Below are 20,683 nucleotides of genomic sequence, written 5' to 3'. Positions count from 1 at the left end.
TCTCTGCATTCTCAGACGCACGCACTCAGACGTGGACCTCCGTATGCACGTATGCCTGATCAGAGAGGTGCAGGAGCATATTGCAATCACCACACAGAGGATGATGTTTGGTAGGGGACGAATTATTACCCCAAATAAAATGATCTCTTTCATCGCTCCTCAAAAACACGCTTGTTTCATTTGGGCTAACTTTGTGGGGAACGATTTCTAATCTTGGCAGAAAGAGAAGGTGGTGGGAAGGGATGGGGAGGGGTGCAGAAAATGAACTCCATGTACTGCCCACAGCTTATTACCTAGTACCTGAAAATACTACCCGGCAGAGACTGTATGAAATCTGAACCCCCTCTTCAAAGGTGATTTGGTAAGATTAAACATAAGTGGCTCCTCTTTGCCTGGAGAACAGTCAAAAAGAATACCTGCAGGGGAGTCCTGAATTATTGAGATGCATCAAGAACCTTTTGAAAGCTGTTAGGATAGTACATGCTGGAAAACTGAGCTCTTGTTGTAGGAATTTTCTTAAACCAGCAGTGTCGTGCTCAAAGAGAGTATTTTATAATCAATGATGTGACCTTCAGATTTTAGAGGTAGGGGAGAGGGTTGTGTGTTCACGCTTGTACATGTATGAGCGAATAAGAAAGTCTGTATCAGTGTCTGCATTACTGTGGTTTGCTTAGCGGATATATGGCCAAGGCATGGGGTGTAGTGGAAAGAGCACAAATTTCTTTCTTTCCTTTTTTTTTTTTTAATGTTTATTTGTTCTTGAGAGAGACAGAGAGAGAGAGGGCATGAGGGAGGGAGGGGCAGAGCGAGAGAGGGAGACACAGAATCGGAAGTAGGCTCTAGGCTCTGAGCTGTCAGCCCAGAGCCTGATGCGGGGCTCAAACTCACCAGCGGTGAGATCATGACCTGGCCGAAGTCAGACGCCTCACCGATCGAGCTACCCAGATGCCCCGAAAGAGCACAGATTTCTAACCCCAGCACTGTCATTTACTGTGTGTGACTCTCTGAGCTTTGGTTTTCACATACACAAGAGGAAGACATTTACATGCTCCTTGCAGAGCGGTGAGGAATAAATGAGATCACGTATACCGGGCAAACAATAGCATTTCAGCATGCAAACAATGTCAGCTTCCTTAATCCACAGTTAAGAACCCCAAAGGGTTCTCAGTAAACACATTTTATAGAAATGTCTGTTCTATTTTAAATGTGGTGATATCACTGAGCCATCCCCCAAACCCCTCAAAGGTCACAGTCTAATAAAAATGGATCATTTTCATAGACGAGGCCTTCAGATTTTTGTTATTTCTGTATGCCTGTGGCAAGTCCCTGGAGCTGTACTCTAAGACACTTAGAGTTTAATTAAAGAGCTGTTTATGAAGACAGGAACTCTGGTATATGGATCTTAGACCTTTCAAATGGCCTGATACTTACTTACATTTGCTATGCCACCAACATCTGGATTGATACTTTGATCCTTTGCTTGAATTTCAGAAGGTGCATATTATACAAAATATCACAACTTTCATAGTTCAAATATCTAGATTAACTGTAGACTAAAAAGAAATCTGATGAAGAGCAAGCTAGTGATTACTGCTTCTCAAGTTCTTTAATTTAAAGAGGCAGAGTTCTAAATAGCTCTAATTAGGGAGAGTTTAGGAAATTTCAAGTAATTTGAGGCCAGAGATACAGAAGCCTGAACTCGTTGAGTAAAAATTCAAAGGTAAATACACGCCAAAAAGATTAAGAAATAATATTATCTAAAGATGGAGTTGGTGAGACAAAGAAGGAGAAGCCCAAACACGCCAACTGTTACTTAAGCAACATACGCTGTAGTGCTTTATCTTTATTAGTAAGGGAACAGGACACAGTGTTAGTTCTGTGATTAAATTTTAGAAGATGACAAATTAAGTCGTTAAAAATCACAAATATTATGATATTAAAACAATTTGTCCAACATAGCACTCCATCATTTGGCCAATAAAAATACATCACTCCCAACAGGACGGACTTGAGCTTTCCCTAAGAAGATGAGCTTCGGGGCGCCTGGGTGGCTCAGTCGGTTGGGCGTCCGACTTCAGCTCAGGTCACGATCTCACGGTCTGTGAGTTCGAGCCCCGTGTCGGGCTCTGGGCTGATGGCTCAGAGCCTGGAGCCTGCTTCCGATTCTGTGTCTCCCTCTCTCTCTGCCCCTCCCCTGTTCATGCTCTGTCTCTCTCTGTCTCAAAAATAAAATAAAATGTTAAAAAAAATTAAAAAAAAAAAAAAAAAAAGAAGATGAGCTTCAAGGAAGGTAGAACACCTATTCCATTCATCCTCAGAATCTTACATAGGAGCACTTTACATATTAAATGAGTAAGATGAATTTAAGAGTCACTCAAATAATTTTTTGAAGCCTCTAAAGGCTTTCACACAAACACAATTTAAGCGAAGTAGAAGAAACATTTTACCTCCCATATCTGTTTTCTGCCTATCGCAGTTTTTCTCAAACTTGGCTCCATATTGAAATCACCTATGGCCATAGTAACAAATCTGGGCCCATGGGATGCAAGTCAAAGTAATTGTGCCACTTTTGGGAAAGATCCTTAGATAAGAAGACATGCCCTTCTCTTTTTCCTTTTCCTTCTGGCTGAATGTAACACGGCAGATGATGGGTGAAGCTGGTGTAGCTGTCTGGGGTGACAAGATAGTCTTTGGAATGAGCCCAGGCACCCCACACCCATCAGAGCAATGAGGCAGAAAGAACCTGGGTCCTGGCACCACGCTGGGTCACACCAGTTGGGTATTCCCATCTGTGGGCTTTTAATGGAGAGAGAAATAATCTTGTTCAAGCCACCATTTTGTAGGTTTGCTGTTGTTGTTTTCTCTTGGCAGATACCAGCCCTAATGTGATAGGAAAGTCTCACAAAATTTATATTCAATCACCCTTCCCTAACAAGTTGGTCAAGTTCGCCCATGAATGAGATTTACGAAGTTGACTAATTTCTTCCCCTGGACTTTTCTTGCTTCAATATCCTTCCTAGTTAATCTGACTTCTTTGATTCAGTCTGCCCCAGTCATGTCTACTTACAAAATTGTCCCACTTTTCTAAATTCCAATGACAATCATTTTCTGTACTTTTATCACAAGATTTAAATAATCAATTCAAATAATGGAATCCTGAATAACTGCCTCTTCTAGGCTTCTGATGCTATGTAGCTTTTTATAGTTCTATTTTCCTAATATATTTAGGTTTCTAGAGAGCAAGGATATGCAGTTCTTTAAATTCTCCATAGTTCTGATTATGGTGCATAGACATTTTATGTTCAATAATACCACACTTGTTTACCAAGTGGAAGAAATACCAAAAATTTACTTTCTCCTTTTGGATGTATATACCCAAACCATCCCTTCTTCCCTCATCATCATGAATAATTAAGAAATGTATGATCCTTAAATACAGAAAGGGTTAATATATTGGTGAAAAGATGATATATACTTTTATAATGTATATAGACAATGACTATAGTTTCTCTCTCTGCATATATAGACTCAACAACTGAAGGTAAATCGAATAATCAAAACATACAATTTGTATGACAGTCTTAAAAACAAAAGCTGTTTAAGAGTGATGTGTTCTTTGACATTAAATATTTCCATAGTAGGGGCACCTGGATGGCTAAGTCAGTTAAGCCTCTGACTTCGGCTCAGGTCCGTGAGTTCAAGCCCTGCGTCAGGCTCTGTGCTGACAGCTCAGAGTCTGGACCCTGCTTCAGATTCTGTGTCTCCCTCTCTTTGCCCTTCCTCTGCTCTCTGTCTGTCTGTCTCTCTCAAAAATAAATGACCATTAAAAAAATTAAAATATACTCTTATAGTAAATACAGTATTATGAAGAAAATTTAAAAACCTAGAATGAATCTTCTTTTATATGATTATTATGAATACATGATGTTGATGTGAGATTTCTGTAAAGTTGATTTCTCTCTGCATTAAGAATAATTACTTTCCTTTTAAACATTGTTTCCTTATTTTTTTTCTGAGAGCACATATAATGTCAGGTACTACTATCTCATGAGCTCTGCTTCTTAACATTCATCCTTATTTCAAATCATTTATTGTAATGAATATTTGATGAACCCTTTCTCTGTTTGAGACACCATATTAAGCACCAGGAAAAACAAACAAGTGAATAAAGCCAGGTTGTTGCCTGTATTTGGAATGTAATTTCTACTTACCCGAAGCAGATGCAGGAGGTTCTTCTGAGGAAGAACCTCTACTCAAAAGTTACCTGTTTTGTTCTAATTAATGAGTTTAATAAATTACCCTCGTTGGATGACAGATGCCAAAAAAGACAAAATACAGGGCTGGGAGTGTATTCACGCCTACTCACATATAACGGACACAGAGACACATGCACCTGGCTATCAATTTACAAAGGTAAGCTACTGCTCACAATTTATAAGGCATAACCAGGAAACACATTCCTGCTTCTTTAATCAACTTTGATTAGTTCTGTCAACAGGAAATAGAATTATCTAATGTAAAATGTGATGTAATTGTTGCAAATATATAAAAGCATATATATAATAAAAGGTGTATACACACACACACACACACACACACACACACACACACATATATAAAATACGTATCTCTATGCACTAAAAAGCCTATGGGAATCAACAGAAAATAGAATATGTAAATATCCCAAGAATTGAGGGTATTAAAGTTCTATTATAGACCAATAATTTTCTTAAACAAGTAACATTTACCACTTTTAGTTTGCTAAGATATTGTTGATCCATTTCTGAATAGCTACAAAGAAATGATATAGACTTACTTCGATACTGAAGTACCCTCTGTCAACATAGTCCCCTAAGAAGAGGTAGCGAGTGTTGGCAGGAGATCCCCCCACTTCAAAAAGCTTCATCAAATCAAAGAATTGTCCATGGATGTCCCCACAAACTGAAAGAAACAAAGAAAATTCATTTTATGGTCACACACATTATGATTCGGGATGAGATTTGAAAAATTACAAAATGTGACAGTCAGAAGGAAAACAGAGCGCATCTTTTCGGAAACCTTCTTTTGCAAAACAGGAAAGCGAGACACAGATTGCAAAGTTAATTAGTGGCAGACCCGGTTCCAGCATCCAGGTCTAGCAATTCACAGATTAACTGCCAAAATGAAGATAATAACAAAAGTGACAAGTAGGCTTGTGCACTCAAGGATGCTGCACCACACACTGTGCTAAAAGTTTATGCACATTTTCTAATTTAACACTAAGAATGTCATGGGGGAAGTTCTCCCTTTTGCAGATAAGAGACAAGGCACAGAGAGGTTTGGTATTATCTCTATAAAACTGAGGTCTGAATAAATAAATGCTACGTATCATTATCTCCTGAAGAAAAAGAAAGTTGATATGTATCATAAAAACTGTATTTCACTGAATCTAAAATGGCATCAATTATAACCCCATTAATTTATGTACCACTATGAAAGAAAAAAAAGACCCTCCCATTTAAATTTAAATTATAAAAGAACATTTTGTTTGTAAGATGTACTCTGATGTCAAATGTTAAAGTGAAAAAAATTGGAAAAAGGAAAAAACACTGTAAAATAGTACAAAAAACACTGGGAAATAATATTTAACTTTCTCACATTTTCCTTGAAACCAAATTTCTTGAAGGAGCTATGTAGTCTCTCGTTTTAAAAACCACTTACTTACTCATTACTCAGTATTTCACTTACTACTTTCAAAGCCCTAAAAAGTAAATAGTATCCCCATTATACAGATGAGGAAACAGTGTGGCTAAGAGAGGTTATGTGGTTAAGCAAGATCACTATTACATATGGATGATTCAGGGTTTAAGTCTGGATCTGCCTAATTCAAAGCTTTTGCTGTCAATCATCATGTTATAGTATCGTTGATATTTTATGTATTTATACATGTATATATTTAATTTTTTACAATTTTATGCTTAAATGATGAACATGATGTAGTTATTTCTCAAACACGAAGAAGTTCACAGAGTGAATATATCAGCAAACAGGAAATCAGGAGCATGCTATCTTAACCCATTCTATGCTGCAATCAATTTAAGATAAAAGCATTTTAGTCTATCACCATCCCACCCCCCGCCTCTTGTTCACTAGATGTGGGTCTTCGCTATCTTAAATAGTCCAAGTTTCTTTCTTCCTTGGATTTCCACAGGCTGACTCTTTTTCATCCACCAGTCACGGGTACAAGGGGGTCTTTCTTGAACTAAATGAGTTGCCTCTGTCCAAAGTCATTCTTCACCCCATTAAGTTGTTTGGCTTTCTTCACAATACTTCTCACTATCAGGAATTATCTAGTTATTAATTTGCCTGCTGTTTCTTCCCTTACCTTTCTCATTGGAATATAACCTCTGTAAGGTTGTATAACTTGCCAATCTTGGTCACTGTATCCACAGTGCTGAGAACAGCACCTCCCACCTGGTAGGCACACAAGAAACACGTGCCACCTCAGGATTCTTCCATTGGGCCTACTCTGTGCTAAATTTGGAAACCCATTAACTAAGAAGTCAGAGATTTAAAAAAAAAAAATTAATGTTTATTTATTTTTTGAGAAAGAGAGAGAGAGAGACAGAGGGCAAGCAGGGGAGGGGCAGAGAGACAGGGAGACACAGAATCTGAAGCAGGCTCCAGGCCCTGAGATGTCTGCACAGAGCCCGATGCGGGGCTCAAACCCATGAAGCGGGAGATCATGACCTGAGCTGAAGTTGCATGCTTAACCAACTGAGCCACCCAGGCGCCCCAAGGAGTCAGACATTTTGAGGTGCCCTTGGGATTGACAGGACTGAATGACAGGTTTGCAGAGTGAGCTCTGGTGCAAGCCAAAAGCTTCCAACTTGTCTGAGATGCTTGTTTTAAGCCTTTTAAGTCACAGCTTTCAAACCAGTGTGCAGCGAGACTGGAGCAGAATGTGGGACCTCCACACATCCGATGGTGGTTTCCTTACCTGGTTCTACATCAGAAACACATGGGAGGTTTGGAAACTACAGATTCCTGGGCCATGAATAAAAATCTCCAGAGATGCATATTTAGAACCAGCTCTTAGATGAGTTTTATCTAGTCAGTGAGACGAAAGAGAGTTACACTTTTGAGCCTTTGTGGGCACACTCAGCCCTCATTCTGCACGTTTGTCTGGTTTTCCTCATGGTGATTATATGTAGGGGAGATACCTATTTGACAGGTAACTTCTTTCAATGCTCATTCCATGTCGGTGTTAGAGTAGGATTTCCTATGACATGAAAGGATAATATTGAAAGGAGTATTTGATCGAGTCTAGGAGAAAGATGAATCTGAGAAAAGTGATAACAAAGAGCAAAATTCCTTTGGGCTTCTGAATGTATCTATTCCTTGTACCTTGTGCATTTCAGTTTTAAGATAAAAGATCTGGGGCGCCTGGGTGGCGCAGTCGGTTAAGCGTCCGACTTCAGCCAGGTCACGATCTCGCGGTCCGTGAGTTCGAGCCCCGCGTCAGGCTCTGGGGCTGATGGCTCAGAGCCTGGAGCCTGTTTCTGATTCTGTGTCTCCCTCTCTCTCTGCCCCTCCCCCGTTCATGCTCTCTCTCTGTCCCAAAAATAAATAAATGTTGAAAAAAAAAATTTCAAGATGAAAGATTTATCCTGAAATCCTAATAGCTGGGAACATTCACTATTTTGATATCAAATTTCAGGATGAAACTGATGACCACATTTAGGTACCCAAGAGGATATCGGGTGGCGTCACACAGAAGGGAAGGTTACCTCTACGTGATGGTAAGAGAAAGGTATAGCCAGGTAGTTTCCTCTATATGATGCTGTGGCCCCCACCTACCATCCTCTCGGGTACCCGAGACACTGGTGTCCAGTATAAAAAATGCCAGCTAATGAGGCAAGCTGTCTTGTTTGCTCACATTGTCCAATTCTCCAGGTGGCTGGGCCCTTTCATCTCCACTCTCACTTGGTTTTAATAGTACTTCTAAAAAACAGCCAGTCTTTGACAAGTTCTGTTATACCTTCACGGCAAGCTTATTCTTCATCAACATAGCCCTATTTCCTGCAATCCCCTAGCTTCCCATTATTGTCTTGTCATTCCCGATGGAACACTGCTGGCAGACAGAGTACTCAACTAGGGGCCAGCACTGAAAGGCCTATCATACTGAAAAGCCTCCAAAAATATAGAAACGCAATACAGGTAATAAAGTTATTCCTACCTGGGGGCACCTGGAAGCTCAATTGGTTAAGCCTCTGACTCATGATTTCAGCCCAGCTCATGATCTCATGGTTCATGGGTTTGAGCCCCACACCCCGGCTCTGTGCTGGCAGTGCAGAATCTGCTTGGGATTCTCTCTCTCTCTCTCTCTCTCTCTCTCTCTCTCTCTTTATCTCTCTCTCTCTCTCCCCACCCCCTCTCTATTTATCTCTCTTAAAATAAACTTAAAAAAATTAAAAATTTTCAAAGCATTCCTATGTCCATGAAAACATCCGTTCATCTGGCTAAACATCCCCCCCAAATATATATTATATCTTCAATAGATTATTCAGACAACTGCACATATTTCCATCAACAATGCATAGAATTATGGAATTAATAAAATGAGCACATCAAAGATAATGAAATAAAACATAAAGTTTTCTTTTTTTTTAATTTCACTTGGATACCCTTATCCAAGAGTAACCTGATGTGCCACAACATGATGGCTGTTTTTTCCCTATAAGCTATAGGTCTACATTTGTTTTTATGCTGGAGAGGCAGGAACTCTATTAGTTTATACAGCGCAGGTATACTAAGCAGTTAAAGCTATTTGGTGACCTTCTTGGTTCTTTTCCCTAAGCGGGATTGACTGCATGACTTTGCAAGTGGCTACTCTAACATTCTCAGTACAACTAAATGGTGGAAGAGTGACCAACCTCCTGTGATGCTTCCATATTTATTACTTTTTGCTCTTCTACTATCAGGAAACACATAAATTATGCCTAAATAACCAAGCACTAAGTAATACTTCAGCAAACAATTACTGTTAAGTAATTGCCTTTTACTGTTGCTTCCCTGCCCACGATAACTCTCAGCCCACTGAAAATAAAACTTTACTGGAAATGATTCTCACACCCGAGTGGTACCAACTTCTTATCTAAGTCTTCTGACGGGGAGTACGGCATTTTGAAGTATAAAACAGAGAATAACAAACAGAGAGGATCTGTCTTTATCGCTTAAGGAAGGGAATAGCTTTTATTCTTAATATCATTTCTGGAGAGCTAGTTGTGAAGCTTTGAAAAGCTTTGAAAGCTTTGAAAAGGCTTGAAAGTTCAAGTATATATAAATATAAGTAAATAAATATAAATAATAATATAAATATAAATATAAATATGTATGTGTAGATGCATGTGCATGTGCACACGTGTAAAACTACCCACCACAAAGGAGGAATTATTTGGAGATGAGTGGTCAGCGTAGCAGTTAAGGAGTCATTTAACAAGTTCAAGACCTTACTCACTGTATAGGAGAGCAAAGTAGTGCTACAGAGAAAGTACAATAAACAATTGGGGCAGTGACAAGAGACTCTTTGTAGTTAGCTGAGTAAATTCTTGTAATCTAAAAGCTGGACAATGAATCAGTCACAGGGCAAGTCTAAGAGTCCCTAAAACCAGCACACTGGTAAGTAGAGGAGATAATGGCCAGCATATTAAGGACAAACAGGCTCTTGAGGAAATAATCTCAGGCAGAGGAGAGAGGGAGATCGTCATGACCAGGGACTAAGGCCTTGCATTTCCTGCCTAGAGATATGCTGGAAACTGTATTTAGAAAGGATAGATGTTCGGTACAAAAACCATGTGTCTATTCTATGTATAATTAGGTATGCACGCCATAATTAAATTAGTGAATCAGCAAATAAGTATGTCCATATTATAATTTAATTATTTTTTCAAAGAATTCCATAGTTTCTAAATTCACATTGGCAATTAAATTACTACATGACAAAATGTAAACAGTAGACAGTACTGAACACACCAGGATGAGGTCCCAGTATAATTGCTATACAACTGACAGTTTGAAAAGGACTCTGACAAAACTGTCATCCTGAGTAGGAGTCATATTGGCAAATATAATATAAAATAAACACTTTCATGTAAAGCTACTTAAAATAGTTTTTTTTATTTTTTTTAAAAAATAATGTTTATTTTTGAACTAGGGAGAGAGAGAGTGTGTGTGTGTGTGAGCAGAGGAGGGGCAGAGAGAGAGGGAGACACAAAATCTGAAGCAGCTCCAGGCTCTGAGCTGTCAGCACAGAGCCAGATGCAGGGCTCGAACTCACAAACTGTGAGATCGTGACCTGAACCGAAGTCGGACACTTAACTGACTGAGCCACTCAGGCGCCCCCAAAATAGTTTTGAATTAATGTTTACACTCACACATTTGGTCTTGTTTTCATGCCTATATATATTAAAAAAATCCATCAAAGAACATCATTGGGTCAACTTCTTACTGACACTAAACAAAAATTTTATAATGTCATATAGCATTCCAAGTTAAAGAAAACTTACACAAATTAGGATGTTTGGGGACAGAGGAGTAAGTTGTTAAAAACAGACAAACAGACAGCATTTCAAAATCGCATCAAAATTGTGATTTAGAAGTCAAGTACTTTGAATTCTTGACTCCTTATTTTTCTAGAAGGACCATTTAGTTCCGCCAAAAGACTGTCTTTTATCATCTGGGAAGACTCGAATTAAGTAGAGTAACTTCTTATACAAGTTTTTCCAGTTCATACTAAACTAACAGTTTATAATTTTTCTTTTAGAAAAGACGTTACTGATTCGCACAGCAATTTTCACCATCAGAGTTCCACTGTACTTTCAGCTTCATTGACTTCAACCCAATATTTTTTTCCATAATAGCCACATTTTCCCAAGACAATAACATTTGTAATGTTAAGGAACTAACATGTCTAATTCTCAGCATGAGGGGATTAATCTACTAAACTTATTGGTTTGATTTTTGAATCTTCTGTCAGCCGCAATTTATACTTTTCCACAATTTACAATTCTGCAGAGAAAGATGTTGCATTTGGAGGTTTGTTACAGGTTAAAGACCACAAGTACCACAAGGTACCCCAAGTACCTATCTGTTTCCCCCTGTTGATAATCCAGGCTCAGGCAACCTTTCATGAATGATAAATAAGTTCAAGTACAAACCAGCCAGCCTGAATTTGTGTCATTCATTAGCAGAGTGTGTAAACTTCTGAAATCAGGCAATTACGAACATAAAAGTGAGTTTTATTATGGCATTCACTTATTGCTGAAAACTTTCATCAACTGCAAAATAAAGAAAACAAGAAAAAACAAAGGGGTCTAATCCACTCCAGATGTATACTTCAAAATAATATTTTCTCCATAGTAAATATTATTTTTCAAATGTTGAACATGCATTAAGCACTTTATAAAACACAAAATATGAATTCTTAACCAGGGCACTCAGGTTTTGATAGTAGAAAACAAAAATGAAAAGTCTCTAAATCGAATATCAATTTTCCCAATACTGAAACTTCAATAATTTAAACGAAAAATAAAGCTATGAAATTAAATACAAAATAATAATGGCACCAGGGCAGATTAATAGCAATAACTACACACACTTTCTTTCTATTTATGATGCTGTGTTACGAAGATAAATAAACTACCTATTTGCCAGAGATAATGAGAAATATAACCGGACAACTGAAAAGACATGACTGGAATATATTGTAGATTCTAAAAGTAACAATCCAGTACTAACTCCTCCATATCCCCTAAATCTCATTTTATAACTATAATCCAATGGAAAGAACTAGAATAGTCTATATTTTTAAATGATGGCATAAAAGGACTAAACATACACAACACCATAGTATGTACACAGTATATTCTAATCTATAGAAAAATAAATTATTGACATTTATGTTTTTGTCCTAAAAAGAAGTGCTCTCTCCACTGAAATTATTGTTTGATATATATTTTTGTCCTTCCTGAGTTGAATGCTTCGTTAGATTTTGTTTACCTGAAGACTTCAATTATGAAACAAGAATGTATTTGTTTTAACTGTTACCACTATTTTTCCATTTCAGCATCAATCCACATTATAACAAGATGCATAATTATTAAAAATTCATGACAACGTTATGGAAATTATATAAGTCATGGTCATGGCTGTGACACTAGTGACTAATAACAATAATAAGTATGTATAATATTTACAGGATTATTTAATTACATTTTGTCATCATTCTATTCATGTGTCCAAGTTTGGTCAGACCTGGAAACTATCAGTTATGTGACATGTGTATTTGTTTACATTATGTAGTTCACTACGCCTGTATTTTCATCACCAATCAAAAGTATTGGATGAACACCGTGAGTTGATATAACTTAAGCCACATATAAATAAATTTGATGACTCATGTACTTATTCTACATAAGCAGAATGATTAGTAAATGAATGACTGTTTTCTTTACTTTTTGAAATACTGATCCCAGGTTTTAAAACCCAATGAATGCACTCCCTCCAGGACCCTGAAACATGAACTTTCATTACAGTAACCAGATGGGTGGGGGAGGGGTTGCAGATCTATGCCTTAGCGTTCCCATTTTGGGCTTTCCAATTGTGTATTTCTGGAGTTTGTTTTTTGTTTTTTTTGTTTTTTTTTAACTATTTGATAGCTGTGGTCACAGTATTCTTTCAGTTCTGGCTTTTTGCTTTTTTCCTGGGTGTGTTATTTCATCCTTGAGAAGAGGCAGTACAGTGTAATGAGTACACAGACTACAAAGCTAGATGTCTTGATTTCATAATTGTTCTTTGTTGGTTTTTTGTTTTGTGTGTGTATTCCTCCTGATGGGCCTAAGTCAATGAACGATGGCTTCTTGGTTAATTATTATCTTATTCATTCTCCCTGAATCAGCTTTACTCTCTATTGAATGCATGAATTCTTCCAATTTGCTTTTCCCAGTATGTATATCATATTCCCAAATATGTATACTTTATGTATACTTTCCATATGTATTCACACTTTATCCTTTTTTACTACATTTCCTTATGCTTTCACCGTCTTGCTGTGAAAACTGCCACTTGTGTTACCAGGACAAGGTATTTAATCTTTGTAGGAGGTCTCAGATGCCTCATCTACAGGGGACTTCACACTAGACCTTATTTTATATGCTTTGTTTAATTAAGGGAAGTACTATGAGGGAGAAAAAAAGCTTAGCAGGCCGTGGCCCATCTAGTGTACTAACACAATGCGAAATAGGCACAGCAGCTCTTCCAGAGGTTTTCCGCCTAAGAAATATCTTGAATGTTTTGCCAGATTTAGATAGATGATCTAAGGACCTGAACTCAACATAGCCATAAATAAAATATATGAAAAGTTGTTCTATTTTTTCCACTTTTTATCCAAATGTATGCTATCATATATTGAAAGCTCTTAAGGCTGAAATCAAATCGACTAGGTCTCATGCTCTACAATTTCCATTTTCTTAGAGTGGAAACAACTCCAAATGGCTTGAGTGATATTACCAATCTTTCAGCAAATAGCAGCACCATGGTCAGTTTCCAGTTAGTCTCATTTTCTTTTGTAGCAAAGCTCATTTACAAGACCACTCTGTTCCACGGCTGTGTAATGGCAGTAATGTTTTAAAAGCTGAAAGTGACATAGTAAATAGAAGAAATGTAAGGTATTTCGCCAAATGGATTAAAAAACAAAATAAAACAAAACAACTCTTCGTAGATTTCTGGAAAACTCAGTTAAGAAAAATCTTCTAAGTGGGGAATAAGTGAGTCATTTCTTCTTATTAGGATACTCCTCAAATTTGGGCAATTTGAAAGATTATTTTGCTTCTAATATTTTAAAAACTCAAGGAAAGCAAGCTTCTGATATTTAATTCTAAAGTCCACATATCCATCATTAATTTGGCAATTACAGGCAGTGGGGTTATCAGTAAAGGGCTTTTTACCTAGCACTGACTTTCAAGTAGGCAGTTCTATTTATGCCTACTATGAAGCGAACAAACCTAGTAAGTGCTATTCCTAAACGACAATACTTGAATGACTTAATAGAAATAAGGATTAAATTTCTTTGGTAAAAATATATAAGCTTACTTGTTACCAGTGGCATATTTGGAAATGGAATTTCTAATTCTTAACTGGCCAATTGTTAAAAATGTATGAGCAACCCAGACATGTTAGAGCACATTTACTGAAAATTAGTTAAGAACGCAATCCCTGGAAAATAATTCTGACAAAGGCAGTAAGTCTATTTCTTAATTTTGCCTCGTTTTCCTTAATCTACCAATCCCCCATCTATCTTTCACTCAGATATTCTAGAAATATTAATTCAGTTAAATACCTGAAAAAAAATAAACCACTAAAATGTGAAATATTTACTACACATACTATTTTAAAAGGATGAATAAATGTCACCAAAGACGGATGACTTCTTATTTGTGCTAGAGTATACTGGAACAATAAAGAAGCGAAAGAAAGGCATGAAATCTGGTCTCCAGAACTTTAGAGCATACTTGAGAAAATGTACACATACAAAATGGTATTGAAATGGCATCCAAGTATTTCCCTCTCCATTCTAAAACTTCTGAACATTCTCTAGCCAAGAAATATGGGCTTAAGAGTTAGTTCCCCCATAAACATTTATTTATCATTGCCTCTTTGCCATCTGTCAAACTTCTTAAGAGAAGCAGGAGTGTATATAGTTTTTTCTCTAAATAAGTGTCAAGATGAAAATACATATAGTTTTTTAACGTTTTTATGTTGACATTTCAAATTACATTAAGAAACTAAGAGATTGGTTTGTTTATCCAAAGGAGGTATCAATTTAAACATTATAAAACTTGTGCTAATTAATTTCAAGTTTCTATATCAGAACTAACATCCATTAAGTCGAAGGTTCCTCTTATGGAGCTGATTATATTTCACCGTGATACAAATCATCAATTTTATTGATCTTGAGGAATACAAACTGGGGTCTCAGTCTTACATTGACTTAAATCACAGCATTCATAATATCTCTGTATATTTTTTATCTTTGCATATGTTGTGCTTGCCAGCAATGTGAGAATGAATCATGTCTTACATTTGTGCTTTCTTCACCATTTGACAAACATCTAATTAAATTATGCAAAACTCATGTTTGCTTAACATGTTGTATATGGCATATAAACTGAGGGGGTCCTGGCAAACTAATGCAGGAGTTTGGAAAACGTAAAACCACTGCTGTTAACTCGTCATAACTTGTGATTCATTAGTAATCATAATTTCAAATTTAGTCTTATTTGTATCGACTAAAAATGATGTTTGTTATATATTTGAATTGCTAAAAAGATCAATCAAGATTATCAGTCAACTCTTTCTCTTTCCCTTGACAAAACAGAAAAAATTAAAAAGTGAAAAATTTTCATAATGTTGTGAGTTATTAAACTGATTTTTACTAGGGAAAAGTTTGTTTTATAAAATCACATAATTTTAAGTTATACTTCCTTATAAACCTACTTTACTAAATTTCCAGAACTGTTTCCATCATCTACATTCACTATTTAAGGTACTTTAAATTTTTTTTTTTTCAACGTTTATTTATTTTTGGGACAGAGAGAGACAGAGCATGAACGGGGGAGGGGCAGAGAGAGAGGCAGACACAGAATCAGAAACAGGCTCCAGGCTCTGAGCCATCAGCCCAGAGCCCGATGCAGGGCTCGAACTCACGGACCGCGAGATCGTGACCTGGCTGAAGTCGGACGCTTAACCGACTGCGCCACCCAGGCGCCCCTTTAAGGTACTTTAAACAAAAATTTTAAGTGTTCTTAATACATATGGGGCTGTTTTTTTTTTTTTTTTTAAACACTGTGTCTCTTTGTTGTTAGTCATGTCGCACACTGAACTGTTTTTCAAAGAACACTTGACTTCTTCTGTGGTGTTTTGGTACTTTATGAGAGAGTTCACATGTCAGAGTGGACAAATTGTCTAAAATCCCAAATAATAGCTAACTACATAAACTAGGATATTTTATTCAGTCTTAATTACCAGGTAGTTATGAAATACCTCCCACATGATAGATGTTACAGAGAATTAAAAAATAGTCGCTTTCAATAATGGGAAGACAAGTTTATAGATGTATGAAATAATTCAAGAATAATATGTACTTTCATAGTAAAGGAATATAAATACAAGTAATTCCCTTAAGAAACATAGAGCTTCCTTGGGATGTAAGACGAACACAGATGAATAAGGACCAGGTAGGTCTTCCAACTGCTGAACTGCTACTGATCTGACCTGTCAGCAGTAAGAAAACACTGATCTGTGACCATGATCTTCACTCTGTGGCTTCTAGACTTGTGAAATGTAGATGGCTAAAACAGTTCCGGAGGGGCCCAGTCTAGAGGCTCCTTAACACTTCGAATGTCTCAGAACTAGAGACAGGATAAAATCAACTCTACTCTCTCTGACCTACAGATGTTACCTGGGAAGTAGTAAGAAGCCAAACACATAAGGCGTGCAATGTGTGCTGCGGCCAGCATGGCAAGTATGGCTCTTTCCTTCTGTTTCATGAGTAAGTAATTTTCCTCTCTGCACTGCTAAGTCATCCTGACCACTTTTGACCTTTCCCTTGCTAACAGTAAGAGCAAGCAAAGGCCATTGTGGCTGAGGTCACACACTGGCTTCAAATGTGTTCTGCAGAGCTAAAAGGGTACATGAGGAGTGCTAAGGGTCACTATAACAGTAAGAACAATAAGGTCTGCACTTAGCATTTTTCATACCTTGGACTTCGTTCCATGTAAGGTTTCTTTGTGTGTGGGGGGGTAGGTGTTGTGTTGGGGAGGGGGGTGGGGTGCTAGATTCTACTGCTTAAAATTTCTTTATAAATATTACTGATATAGACAGAAGTCTTACAGAAAATCAAAAATTTGGAAAGAAGGTTAGTTGACATTATCAAGGAAGACTTAACCAAAGGGAAGTGACTTGTAGTATTGATAAAAATTTGTAATGAATTAAGTAAGAATAAGAGGAAAGGATTTTTAGCTACAAAGATACAAATGAACCAGAGTAAGTGGACTGCAGAAAGAAAAAACTGTATTGATCAGAGGGTATATGTGAAACAGAGGAGATAGATTAGATTAGAAAGGTGACAGTAGATAACGAAGGGCCTTGGATTCCAGTACATGATTTTTTGTTTGTTTGTTTGTTTTTTCTTTCCAGCATGTGATGTTTTAAAGAAAAGGAGAACAATCCCATTAATTTAAGCAGATAAATCTGGAAACTCTAGGGAGAATGCAATGGTGTAGAAAAACTGAAAGCCACGTTGTTTTCAGTAAGAGGTTCACAGCAATAATTAAGTCACAAGACAATGAGGTCTGATATTACAATGGTGGCGGTGTGACAATATCAAAGAGGACAAATAGAATTTTTTATATTTCTATATGACCATTAAAAACTATATAAAAATGAAGTTATTCATGTATGCCCTGATTCAATAAATAATAAATGCCGAAAACATTCCTACAATATCTCATTGTGTTGAACCCTAAGAATGTAAAAGAACTTAAACGTAACTAATGCTCTCATGAAGTAAGCATGTAATGAAGGACAATGAACTAAAGCAACAGTCCTAGAGCACAAGCTATAACGGTAGAGATTTTTTCCTTCTTTGTTCACTGTGGTATCCCCAGTGCCTAGGATAGTGCCTGGCACTTAGGGAATCCTCAAAAAATATTCACTGAATGAATGAATGAATGAATGAATGAATGAACGAACAATGAAATGGGCATAGTAAACTTGGTGAAGTTTCCTGGAGGATGTGGTACTTAAGCTGAAATTGGAATAATTAAGAGGAGTTAGTTACAGAATGCTGGGGCACAGGGACAGGGACTATGGCTCACAGCAGAAGAAGAGCTCAGGACATATTTTAGGAAGTGAAAGCAGATCTATGGATTTGGAGTCTAGGTAAGCCATGAAAAGAGATGAAGCTATCAAGATTACCACGGACCAGTGAACAAGGGTGTTTTCATCCAAGTTAGGAAGTTTGAACTTCATCCAAAGAGGAGCCATTAAAGGAATCTGGGCAGGAGAAAGATTGTATTTTACCTCTAGTAAAGTTACTCGGCTTCTCTAAGCTTCAAATTCCTAATGTGTAAATAAGGACAGTAGCAGCTATCATACCCAGCAGTTGTGAGGATTAAATCTGATAATGTCATGACTGGAACAGGTTAGTAACTCAACATTAGGTAATTTCCTTATCTTTACAATACCAGAGCTCTCGTCAACTCCACTTATTGGACCTGCCCTCCCCTTAGTGTTTTACAACAACATTTCAAAGTTAAAATATCACTGGCTTCAATCTCAATAAGGAGTTTTGTATATCTTACACTAATAATTTGCTTTCTTTCATTTAATGCTAGGTCAAGGGTAATAGTCCCAATTTTACACCTATAGATGCAAAGTGCAAGCCAGGTGACATTGCTTTCTTATTCACCTCATTACACAACGTGACTGAATCAGAACAAAATAACTGAAGAATATTTACATTAGAAATTACACATGAATAGATTATATAGAAATTACAATTTTTATGTTCACTAGCACATTTTTATTACCACACTTTTAAATCCCATCATTTATAAAGTCCCTTAACTGATATTCATTGTTAAAGTAACTTAACATTTACAGGTTTCTGAATCATTAACTGATGCGCACAATGCTTTCCACCATTTGTAAATATAATGTATTTAAAATGAAGCAAAGAGTTTTGAGTGTTTTAAAATACAGAGAACCAGAATTCATCAAAGCCTCCAAGATAACAATGAGGTGGAAATGCTTGTTTGCATACAGGTGAGAAAGTAGAAGATAAGGTAGAACCTTAAGCCACACAAAGGATCTCCTCCCAACACCTCTGAAAATCCTGTAATCCACAAATGTGATTAAGCATATTATTTCCCCCATGAAATGCAGTAAAGCGTGAGCACTGGTTTCCGGCACAAGTGGATCTGGGCTTATACAAAGCCTCCCTAACTCTCACTCTCTTATCAGCTGCTCTGTGCACTCGTTGGTCTTGTTTTCTCTACTGCAGTTAGACTTACTCCAAGCACCCTCCAAATCGGGTCCTGCCAGCATGCTGATTTAAGAGGTGGATTCACCAAGTCCAGCCAAACTGAGCCATGGAATAACTGCCCCCTGAATTTCCCCTGCTCACTCAAGACTCAATCACTGTGTCCAGGGAACAGTGCACGCCTATTGGCCAGTCCTGGGTCATGTGCCCACCCCGACTTGCCATCGGGAGAAGGTGAAGTCTGTCATATAAAAGGAATGGGGATGATAAAAGTATTCTAGGAAAATTCAAAAAGGGATTTTGTCTTTCAAAAAAAAAAAGTTGAAATTCTTGCACTTCAGTTTACCTTAAAGATCATTTCAGTAGCCTCTACTAGTTTTAAGTCCTTATTTGAGCAATGTTGGCAAGACCTGGACAACTCACTGCAACAGTTTCAGTTTAATATTCACTTTATCTTGTATCTGCACAGGGTTTGTGATGAATTCATTTATATTACAGACCTAAATCCCTGAAGAAGATGATGTCCCACTGAGTTTATCTAAAGCCTTTCTTTCTTGTTATAGTCATTACCTCATCACTTCTCACTGCCAATGGAATTGGCTATCTTTTTATGGACTTCTTTTTTTCACAGAAAAATATACACACATAGCACACACACACACACACACACACACACACACACACACACACACAGGTGAACATACATGCAGTACTTAAAAAAAAGAAAAAAGCCAAAATGAAATTCAGACACAGAAGGATCTGCTAGCCCAGTGCATGAGCTAAATTAAACGTGTAATGAACCACTGTGAAAGGTCAAGGCTTAGAATGTAAAAAATTGTGGATGCCAAGACTCTACTCTTCTCCTACTGTATCCTGTGATGTCTAAAATATGGTGAAAACATTTTAAGTACCATGACTCATGTCTCTGAAGATGGCAGCAGTTTTCATACAAAGATCAAGTGTTAGAAAGGCATGGAAAACTGGAAACGAAGCAACTATATAAAAACCCACTTAGGGGATGATCTAATCTTCGTTGATTCCAATTCCTGTAAGGATTAGAAAATTCTACGTTAAGCACACTTTCCATATTTCTCTTTCCACAGTTGTCATTAATATGGTATTTACAAAAGACTTTTTGACTAAAACACAACAGAGATGAGTTTCTTAGTACTTCGGCCATATTGATTCTCACTTTCAGTCCAAACCTTCTATGTGGGAAATCAAGACTGGTTACTCTAGAAATATTGACGGTACAAACACGTGGATGAGCCTAATAAACCTCTGTGTATGATGTACCTTTTATTTATAGTATCTTTAAACACTTTATAGATCTAACAAACTCCCACTTAGCCACCAGTACAGTTCTCAAGAGCAGACAATGTATAATATAGATCAAGCTCTTAGTTGTGCTCCATTCAGAAAATAAAAACATCCTCTTCCCTAGGAGGCTTCAAACGCATCTTACATAAGCAAAATCCATCTATGTTGGAAATTGGCCATGCAATCAAAATCTACAATGCCTCTTCCACGAAGGCTGTTAAAGCTATATGAATACTTCAGGCTCGTCAAGACACTACTTACTCCACGCTTGAGGAGAGGCAC

General features: G+C 37.2%; 1 protein-coding gene across 3 annotated transcripts in view; it reads right to left on the bottom strand.

Annotated features, from left to right (window-relative positions):
- Positions 1–20,683, bottom strand: part of PPP3CA (protein phosphatase 3 catalytic subunit alpha) — a 326,948-nt gene that overhangs the window by 75,392 nt on the left and 230,873 nt on the right. For all 3 annotated transcript variants that reach the window (XM_047855193.1, XM_047855194.1, XM_047855192.1), the window contains one exon: positions 4,817–4,941. In XM_047855193.1, the coding sequence (XP_047711149.1) occupies positions 4,817–4,941 (125 nt within the window). The remainder of the gene's footprint in view (positions 1–4,816; positions 4,942–20,683) is intronic.

Source organism: Prionailurus viverrinus, chromosome B1, assembly GCF_022837055.1.
Source record: "Prionailurus viverrinus isolate Anna chromosome B1, UM_Priviv_1.0, whole genome shotgun sequence".
Classification (NCBI taxonomy): domain Eukaryota; kingdom Metazoa; phylum Chordata; class Mammalia; order Carnivora; family Felidae; genus Prionailurus; species Prionailurus viverrinus.
Note: the sequence above shows the minus strand (reverse complement) of the source record. Positions and strands in the feature narration are given on the sequence as shown.